Below are 10,644 nucleotides of genomic sequence, written 5' to 3'. Positions count from 1 at the left end.
AAACTGAAATTCTCAGTTCCACCTGCGTCCACGCGCATGTCCTGGAAACTCATGAATATTCATGTATGCTCTGCCCCCTGAAACCGAACATCTCGTAACACTGGCTTTACTGATGAGATGCGCATGACAATCGAATGCCAATCTAATTTATTGTTACCATACCCTGATTACAGGAGGATTCACTTTATAACAGCTCAGTCTGTTAGACCAGATTTATGATAAATACACAGTTATCAGTTGAGGTGGTTTCTGTGTATCTCAATCAGATGAGAGTTGCTTTATAAGTCACTGTCAGTCAGGCTGTACTAGGTTCATACTGTCTGGTTCAACAAGCCTGGATAACAAACCATGAAGGGCTCAGTAATATCTGTTTTGGTTGTCTTGGCTGTGTTGGACAGGTAAGATTTCAGGGTTATGGCATTGTCTTGATGGAGGTTGAATTAAGACAGAACAAAGCATTAAGTTTTATAAGTTCTAGCTTTGCATTCATGAAAAAAAGAGTGATGAGAAACTTATTTTATTAAATAGGATATCTGACATTGCGACATGTCCAAATAAACTTGGATGCATAAGATCAGTCTTTTTTTAGCATTACATCTGAGAGATTTTTCCTCAGTTGATTCAGTAAAGTGTTTTAATTCAATACAGATTGGCTGGTGGACTGGAACACAGATCGTATGACTACACGAAGTACCACACCATGGATGAGGTGAGGTTATCCTGTACTAGCAATTCATATTGATTGATTGATTCTTTTATTGACCTGGTAAATCCTCCAAATAGATCTCAGCCTGGATGAATCAGATGGAAAGGGAACTTGTTATCATCATAAACATCTTCCCACTCGGTGGATTTTGAGTTTCAAGTTGCCGTAACTTAAATTATAGTTCTATAACTTAAAGTTTCTCATAACTTAAAAATGATGTTGAAATTGATTCAATTAATTTGATGATTTAAAGTAATGTAATAACATATGTTGCCATGACACTGATAATTTAATTTTTTTACAATAAAACTGCAACTAAACTTAGATTACTAAAAGTTCTGTGGTGGTGCATGGTGCAGTTATAATAATTCAATATACTTGAAATGATGCCAGGATATTACCATAGTACTTTCTTGTTTGTTTGTTTGTTTGCATCTGATATGCAGATCGGCTTCAAAAGCACCACACCCAAGAAAGCTGTTTGGATGGACTGTGGGATTCATGCCAGGGAATGGATCGCTCCAGCCTTCTGCCAGCATTTTGTTAAAGAGGTGAGACTTCACTGCATCAAACTTAATATGACGTAGTTAGTCATGACGACATACACCTGAAGTGTTACTCCCAGAAATATCATATCCATTTTATTACATGACAGGCCATTGTTTATAATGTACTGCATCCGTCTGTAAATGCAATGCCACTCTTAAGCGTTGTGAGTGTGTTTATTTTTTATTTTTTATTTTTTTTTTTGCTATGCTATTTGTAATAAATACTGTATGTGCAGAGCTCACAAATATTGATACTGCTATTATAATGAATGTAAAGCTCCTATTGTAGCTTGTTGACCCTGAGATTCATATTGATATGAAAGTTCAGTTTGATAATAATGTTTTTGTATAGGTGTCTATATGTTTCTTCATATATAAAATGTTACATTTAATCTGAATTAAATTAATTTAATCTAAAATGGATTGAACTGTTTGTTATGCTGGAAAATCCTGGGCTCCTACAAAACAGACTCGAATGTGAACATGTTGTTTAAAAACCTGGACTTCTATATCACCCCAGTGCTAAACATGGACGGATATATTTATTCCTGGAGGGATAAGACAGTGAGTTTCATCCTTTTAAGTGTTCTGTGTAACATACATTTGATAAAAGTAAAATATATCTGCACATTTTACATTTAACAAATATATATGTGATATGTTTTAAAGACTCGACTATGGAGGAAGTCCAGATCACCAGGGACTGGAAACTGCACATGTTTTGGCACTGATCTTAACCGCAACTTTTATGCTAACTGGGGGAGTAAGTAACATTTTTCTTTTCATTAGAGATCGATTTCAATTTCTCAGTTCCAGCACATTCATGGGCTAAATTTAAAGTATGTGTTAAAGCTAGTTAAGCTTTGTTATAGAGTTCACAAAGGCTTACAGTATTTTCTTAAAGGCTTACAATTTTGTGCCATGCCATATACACAAATGAATTAAAAACAGCAAAGTTGAATAGGGGTTAAATAATTGTGACATACCTGTAATACATAAATAAATTAACAAATAAATAATCCTGTAACCCAGATGTATTACATTATTGACATTTCCACCTTTAATATGCTACTAAACCATTACAGATGCAATTTTTACATTTGCAAATTATTACAATATAATTTAAAAATTAATTTAAATATCAGCTATATATATATATTAGCTATATATATAAGAGATATAAAGGGTTATAAACATGACTTAACAGATGACTTAACAGCACTCAATGTACTATATTAATCCCGACTGTCCTACAATCCCACCCTCTACAGGTCAGAAATTGCAGGTGTGTTCCTGTAAACCTAATATTGTAGTAGTAAGCAAATAAAAAGCTACAAGGATAATCCCGACAAAACTCGTATTCACATTTGCTATGCTTCTGCAGAGTCAAGCATGATATGCTGTAGCAGTTATTGAGAGCAGACATGCAATCAAGGAGCTAATAAAACGATCATCTAGTCCATCTGTTTTTGTGCACTAGTGGTGGGGATCTCCAGGGACTGCTGTTCAGATATCTATAATGGACCGACTGCTCTGTCTGAGCCAGAGGCCAAAGCTGTCACGGACTTTTTGGGAGCACATCAAAATGAAGTGCTCTGTTACCTCACCATCCACTCGTACGGTCAGCTGATCCTCATCCCCTATGGACACCCCAACATCTCAGCACCCAATTATGAGGAACTGGTAAGAAGAATAGCAAATTCTTTGGGATAAATTAGGATTGGAAGCTTTCAAGCATACTGTATGTTTTGAATGAAATCTGCACATCTGTCTCTGTGTTTTCAGATGGAAGTAGGTCTTGCTGCAGCTAAAGCCATCAAAGCAGTGCATGGGACGAGCTACAAAGTGGGCACTGCACCTGATATACTGTGTGAGTACTTTAAACCAATGTACACGCTCATGACCTGAAGACAATCGGGTCTAGAAAAAAGGCCTAACAGTGGACTGCCATTTTTAAATCACATGAATAGCCAAATTGGGTAAATAAACTGCTCATTTTAAATCACTTCGCTCATGGAATACTGTACATTATTGTGGGGATGCACTATCTATATACAGTATATATATACACACACACATATGCCTACACCTAAGTCATGATTGATCCTCATGAGTCAAAGAGCAATTGCTGACATTGAACATACACACATTTAAAAGGTGAACTCATTTGAGAAGGGGATGTTCTCAAGTTGACTTGTGCTTTAGTTTTGTTCCACCTCAAAACTTGTCACTGCATCTTCTTCACCTCTGTAAATTTCCTAAACCTGTCAAAAACACAGTCAATACAGTGACATATCAGTTATCAGCAATACCTATTTTAATTCATAGATATCTATCAGTATTGAATATTTATCTAAGGCTCAATTAAAGTTAATTATTAAAAACTTTAACCTTTAGCAAATCTCAAAAGTAATGTCCATTTTTCATGATTCCGAATTTTAAAATGATCATTTTTGGGTTTTAGTTTTGTATTTTATTTTATTTTATCAATTTTTAAATTCGTATCGGACAGTATTTTAAGTAGCAATGCATTTCTAAAATTATAAAGTCTAAAACCTCTGGTGTATTGTTCAGAGGTGGATAAACAAAAAATAGCACAGCCCTAATGTTGTATATAATATTAAGTTTACTTGGTATAATTACAACAATTAGATCTTTAGCAACTCCAGGTGTTTCTGTATGAAATAATGAATTTTTTATCAAACGAATGACAGTTAATCACTTATTCTTCGCAGATGCAAATTCTGGCACGTCACGTGATTTCGCGAGGCTCATAGGGATCCCATACTCCTTTACGTTTGAGTTACGAGATAAAGGGAACTACGGCTTCATTCTTCCTGAGGATCAAATCCAGCCCGCATGTGAAGAAGCGTACCAGGGAGCAATGTCCATCGTAAACTACGTCCATGATAAGAATTTCAAAAGTGCGGCGACCACAGCCACACTGTGAACAACACTGACCGCCTGATGAATCTCAAGCGCTAATGTGTTTTAGACCACTATATCAAAATCAATCATGTGATTTTATTTTTCAAATTTTTCTCTTTTTTTTTCTTTTATGCTCAAAAAAGTATTGTGTAACAAAAACCACCTGGTTTGATATTTTACTGTCTAATGCAATAAAATCAGACATGTGTATGCTAATGTTTTGTTGTCACATTTTGCCAGTGTTTTTCAGTTTTTGTTATAAATAGTTAAAATCCAATTTAGTGGGGGGAAAATGCATAATGTGCACAGCATATGCTACATACAAACTTGATTAATTAATTTATGCTGTAAAGGAAGGGGGGGGGGGGGGGGAGTCATCTGCTAAATTGGGTTTAAAACCAAAGTTGTGGTGGTTTGTGAGATTCTGATAGAAATACAATTCAATTAAATAGTAAGAAATTATTTACATTATATTTTATATTAAAAACTCTACATTTATTTATAATAAAGATATTAAAATATTTTTCAAATACAAAAAAGAAGAACTTTCTTAACTTGATTCTGCCATTTGATACATGACATTACCAATCAAAAGTTTGGGATTGCTGTTTTTTTTTTTTGTTGTTGTTGTTGTTTGTTTGTTTGTTTAAGAAATGTATACTTTTGTTTTTCAAGGATGCATTAATATAATAAAAATGACAGACATTTATAATGTAAAAAAGATTTCTATTTCAAATAAATGCTGTTCTTCTGAACTTTCTATTCATCAACGAATCATGTCGTTGTATTATGGTTTCCACACTCCATTAAGCAGTACAACCATTTTCATCTGTGATAATAATCAGAAATGTTTCTTGTGCAGCAAATCAGCATATTATAATGATCTCTGAAGGATCATGACACTGAAGAGAATTTGAGATGTGACATCACGGGGTGGGGGGGGGCTTTATTTTAAATTGTAAAATCATTTCACAATATTAATGTTTTTCAATATTATTTATCTGATTGCCCTAAATGCAGTTGGTGAACTTGAACAAAGAACCTCACTAATACAAATCCTTAGAACGGTATTGTATATATGAAAGTGAAAGTGACGTGACATACTGCCAAGTATGGTAACCCATACTCGGAATTCGTGCTCTGCTTTTAACCCATCCAAAGTGCACACACACAGCAGTGAACACACACACACTGTGAACACACACCCAGAGCAGTGGGCAGCCATTTATGCTGCGGCGCCCGGGGAGCAGTTGGGGATTCAGTGCCTTGCTCAAGGTCACCTCAGTCGTGGTATTGAAGGTGGAGAGAGTGCTGTACATTCACTCACAACCCTTGGATTGCAAGTCTGACTCTCTAACCATTAGGCCACAACTTCCCCGTGATATATATCATATCAAAACAAGCACAAGCACACTTATGAACATTTGTTAATAAAATTATTTTTAAAATGAAATTGCTTATTCCATTCAATAAGATACAGTGAAGTATTTTTTTTCCATTTACAGTGTAGCAAATGTAGGCTACTTTTAAACTTTTGTCCATACCATTTTGTTTAATCCAAACTATCACTTATTACAGGAACACTTTCATGCTTGTGTGTGGTCTTAGATTCCTATTCATTTTGAAAATATAGCCTAAGCCTACCAGTTTAAGAACAGTCACACCAGCATAGATGAAAACGATTAGGGTACTCCACAAATACAAGTTTATTTCAGCTGTCGTACTCAAATGATAACTTACAACAGACATAGTTTTAAAGCACTTCAAGCTACAACAAACTAAAAATCAAAGTAATTTATACAATGAGCTTAAATGTGCTGAATGTCTGCAATCATTTAGTCAGTAGTGATGACTGCACAAAACGTGCAGACTAATAAAAACAAACTGTTACAAAAGGAACAAATGTAATTTAGGCATAGGTTTGTGCAATGCTGTAATTATATATATATATATATATATATATATATATATATATATATATATATATATATATATATACATATAATATTCCATTAAACCTGCTGAGACACAAGGAGCGTAAACTGAAATTCTCAGTTCCACCTGCGTCCATGCGCAAGTCCTGGAAACTCATGAATATTCATGTATGCTCTGCCCCCTGAAACCGAACATCTCGTAACACCGGCTTTACTGATGAGATGCGCATGACAATCGAATGCCAATCTAATTTGTTGTAACCATGCCCTGATTACAGGAGGATTCACTTTATAACAGCTCAGTCTGTTAGACCAGATTTATGATAAATACACAGTTATCAGTTGAGGTGGTTTCTGTGTATCTCAATCAGATGAGAGTTGTAAGTGTGAATTATATGTCCATTTAAAAATAAAAAATGATTTTAAGATTTTAGAAACAACTTGTCTTCCAAAACCAAGAAACATCAGGAAAACATGGGGAAAATCATAAGTAGTTTATTATTATTATTTAATATATGTATTAATATAATTTAATAAACAGACAACTGCATTAAAAAAAAAAGATTGTTAAATATTATTAATTGACCAATTTTAATAAAATTTTATGTGATAAAAAATATTATTATTATTTAATTAATAAAAAAAATTTATAAACAGATAATTAAACTGAATAAATTATTAATGGTTACTTATTTATCAGCTTTAATAATAAATATTATTTTAGTGAGAATCATGTTTTTCATGATTTTCTGTGATTTGTAACATTGATTGCAGAGCTCCTTTTGGCCAGCTGATGGCAGTATATACACAGATATCACTGAAGATGTTTGCAAGCCTGTATAAACTGCTGTCAACATCAGCAACCACAGATAAGATAAAACAATAATGGTTTAATAAGTAAAGAAAAAGGGACACAGATCACTGCTCGTGGGAAAGATCAGTCAACCCGTCTTCAACAGCACAGAAGTTAAACATACGAGAGAAATGAGGGAAAGATCTCCCTCACGTCAGCCTCTCCTGGAGCCCTTCTCTTTTTATCACTGACTGACTGCATGACAGAGAATACAGAGATACAATATGCCCTGTTTGTCATATTAACAATTCCCAGAGAAATCAAGATGGTAGACGCTGAGTGTACACCTCGCTTCATTTCAACCAAAGGTTAGGGGTCAACACTTATTATGTTTGGTTTTTATATATATATATATATATATATATATATATATATATATATATATTTCTTTCAATTCTAGCTATGACTGGAATGGAATACTTGTGCACAGTGTAGGCCTACTGAATACTGTACAGTATATATACTGCCTATATGTGAAACAGTATGCAGTTTGTAGTATGCCATTGTTTTGTTGTCACATTTTGACAGTGTTTTTCAGTTATTATTTTGCATATAAATAGTTCAAATCCAATTTAGTGGGGGAAAAAATGCACAATGTGCACAGCATATGCTACATACAAACTTGGTTAGTGTAGTAGGATGCCATTACAAACAAACAGATTAATTACTTTATGCTGTAAAGGAAAAAAAAAAAAAAAAAATTGGGTTTAAAACCAAAGTTGTGGTTTTAACGTTAAAATGAATAAAGATTTAAAAACATATTTAAAATGCTCATATTAAAAAATATCGAAATTTTAAAGACAAAAAAAAGTCCAAAATCAAAATAATAACTTATTACAATATTTTTATAATATATAAATGTACAATAAAAATAACAATTATTATTATACTAATCATTATATGTATTAAACACACACAAATTTTTTAAAATAATTTTCAGCTTATCAGTTTAAGACAGAATTTTAATATTGGTGCATCTCTAAAATTATAAAGTCTAAGACGGCTGCTTTATCGTCTACTGATACAAAGGGGGGGGGGGGGGGGGATATTAGCATGCCCCAATACTGTATATAATAAATGTAAATATACTAGCATGCCCCTAATACTGTATGTAATAAATGTAAATATTAAGAAATATTAAGAAATTGTTACATTTAAAAAAAATACACTAAAATTAATAAAGAATAAAAAATCTTAAAGAAAAAATTTATAAAGTCAATAAAATTCAAAACACTAGATGCTTAAAATATATTTACAAATATATATATAAAATAAAATAAAAATTATGATAATCATTGTATGTATTAAACAAAAATATAACGTAACTAGTTGCAGTCTCAAGAGATTCTTCAAGTAAATAATTTACATCATAGAGTTTCAGCTGACAAGAAAGCCTGGGAACCTGTGATCTCATGAAGCAGACTTTCAACCTTTACCCGCAACTATTGAACCATCATGAACTCGAACTCCCAAAACAAGTCATGCCATTGGGCCATCATGAGAAAACATTCCCTCTCAGAGACCTCTCGATCATTCCTGCTCTATTGTGGCCCCATATGAGAAAGACAATCTCTGTTTGGAGCAGCAATGCTGGTGAATAATGTGCATGAGCGTTACAGTACCAACAACGGCCATCCATCATAGCTGTGTGCTGTGACATGAAGGTAATACGATCGCCTACTGGGCTCCAGCCAGATCTGTGAAGAGGACGTCTGGAGTGGTGAAAATAGAAGTCAGACTTGACGTCTCAAGATAGACGCACAGCTGGGCTTGAGTTGTTTTACTTCACTGATCGTTCAAGGGCTGTAGAAAGCATTGGTTTGTTTTTGATTATGCCTGCAGTGTTTATTTGCTGTCGGTCGGGTTTGTGCCGTACGTAAATGTGCAACATTAAGACGTATTCATTAGTCAACGTCGAAACATTCAGTACACGCCATTTGTCATGATGCATCTACTGATCATAAGAATGTGATTTTTGGTTCCTCTGTAACTAAACCTCTTTATTACCTCATATGAGACCATCCTCTTCAAATCACCCCAGAGGAACGTATTATTGCTCAGAAGTTGCTCTTTTATATCTGAGGAGACTTAAATTATGTTTTTATGGTATGATCTCAGATGTCACTCCCACATTTTTTATTTTATTTATTTATTTTTGGAAACAGACACAAATGAGAAAATCACTGACATACAGCAAAGGTACGCATAGAAATTTACCATTTTAATTATTTACAATACTGTTCAAAAGTTTGGGGTGAGTATGATTTTTAAATGTTTTTAAAAGAAGCCTCTTATGCTCACAAACACTGCATTCATTTGATCAAATATACAGTAATATTGTGAAATAATATTATACTTTAAAATGACTGTTTTCTATTAAAATGCATTTTAAAATTTATTTATAAAATTAATTTTAATTTATTCCTGTGATGGTTAAGCTGAATTTTCAGCATCATTACTCCAGTCTTCAGTGTCACATGATCCTTCAGGAATCATTCTAATATGCTGATTTGCTGCTCAAGAAAGAAACATTTCTTATTATATTAATATCAATGTTGAAAACAGTTTAGCTGCTTAATATTTTTGTGTAAACCATGATACTTATTTTTTTTTTCAGAATTCTTTAATAAATATAAAATTAATTTGAATTTAAAATCTTGTGCAATGGTGCAAAGTCTTTATTTAGTGCATATTTGCTGAAAAAAAAAATGTTTCAAAATAAAATCTTACCGACCTCAAACTTGGATGGTAGTGAATACTATTATCAAATATTAATAGAATTATAAAATTAATGTGGACAGCATGTTCATGAGAACTTTAAGAGAAATGTTGGAGATAATATTAAAATGACTTTATTTCCAACTTCAGTGTGTGTGTGTGTGTGTGTGTGTGTGTGTGTGTGTGTGTGTGTGTGTATATATATATATATATATATAACATTAATTAATTTTTCATGCAAAAAAAAAAGAAAAAAAAATCCTTCTCCATTTGTTCTCAATTTAATCTCTTTGCTGTTTATGATAAACAAGTGAGGGTTTTTCTCCATTGTTCCTTCTGCTTTTGTCTTTACTGCTCCTTCCACCTCTCAGTTTTTCCAGCCTCCTACATTACAATTCATATTTATTAAATGTAATTTTTCTTTCTGAATATCATCCCTCTTTTTTTCCAATCAATGTATCGTACAACAAGTGCAAACGCGTTTTGATGTTGGACTTCTAGGTCTTGCACAAAGCCTTTATGAAATGCTAATATAGCATATCATACAGTATATGATGCCTTATTATTGCAGTGCAACACTTCGGTGCTGCCCACGTGCCATACACTCATCACCTCGACTAATGGGACTGTGACGGCCCTGCCGCCCACATCTGTTTCCATGACAACTGCCACCAAGACTGCTTTAACCAGATCTGAGAATGTTTCTGCCACCCTGAAACATTCTGCTTTCTGTCATGTTCTCCCGAAAATACTTTTGGCTCACCACTTTGTCAGATGATGGGGTCTATGATCAGCCACCCGCTTATTCGGTTTGATTCCGCAAGATCCTTGTTAGTAGCTGATATAATGGCGGCGACTCACGTCTGTATGGCATACTGTAGCAAGCCGTGTGCCCACCCAGAGGAAAGACATATCACAAATTAGATCTTTATGATATTACATCTATTTCTCCAATAA

The 10,644-nt window shown here is 33.6% G+C and overlaps 1 protein-coding gene across 2 annotated transcripts; it reads left to right on the top strand.

Moving 5' to 3' along the window:
• The first annotated feature begins 205 nt into the window (after positions 1-205).
• On the top strand, positions 206-4,524 carry LOC109049278 (carboxypeptidase O-like). 2 transcript variants are annotated; one of them, XM_042717606.1, is made up of 8 exons: positions 211-398; positions 649-709; positions 1,153-1,257; positions 1,702-1,818; positions 1,924-2,017; positions 2,735-2,937; positions 3,040-3,124; positions 3,990-4,503. In XM_042717606.1, exons 1-8 carry the CDS (start codon positions 349-351, stop codon positions 4,202-4,204), a joined length of 930 nt encoding a protein of 309 aa, XP_042573540.1. In that variant the 5' UTR covers positions 211-348; the 3' UTR covers positions 4,205-4,503. The 2 variants fall into 2 exon arrangements, with proteins under 2 accessions (XP_042573541.1, XP_042573540.1); XM_042717607.1 differs by lacking the exon at positions 1,702-1,818 and having other exon boundaries at positions 206-398; positions 3,990-4,524.
• Positions 4,525-10,644: the final 6,120 nt, after the last annotated feature.

The sequence above is a fragment of the Cyprinus carpio genome, chromosome B1, assembly GCF_018340385.1.
Source record: "Cyprinus carpio isolate SPL01 chromosome B1, ASM1834038v1, whole genome shotgun sequence".
NCBI classification, from domain to species: Eukaryota; Metazoa; Chordata; class Actinopteri; order Cypriniformes; family Cyprinidae; genus Cyprinus; species Cyprinus carpio.
Note: the sequence above shows the minus strand (reverse complement) of the source record. Positions and strands in the feature narration are given on the sequence as shown.

What these genes read in the sequence shown, in the direction of transcription:
- LOC109049278 (XM_042717606.1), top strand. Translation starts at nt 349, where the DNA reads ATGAAGGGCTCAGTAATATCTGTTTTGGTTGTCTTGGCTGTGTTGGAC. An exon ending in AGTACCACACCATGGATGAG is followed by an intron (nt 710 to 1,152) that starts GTGAGGTTATCC and finishes TCTGATATGCAG; the next exon opens with ATCGGCTTCAAAAGCACCAC. An exon ending in CTTTTATGCTAACTGGGGGA is followed by an intron (nt 2,018 to 2,734) that starts GTAAGTAACATT and finishes TTTGTGCACTAG; the next exon opens with TGGTGGGGATCTCCAGGGAC.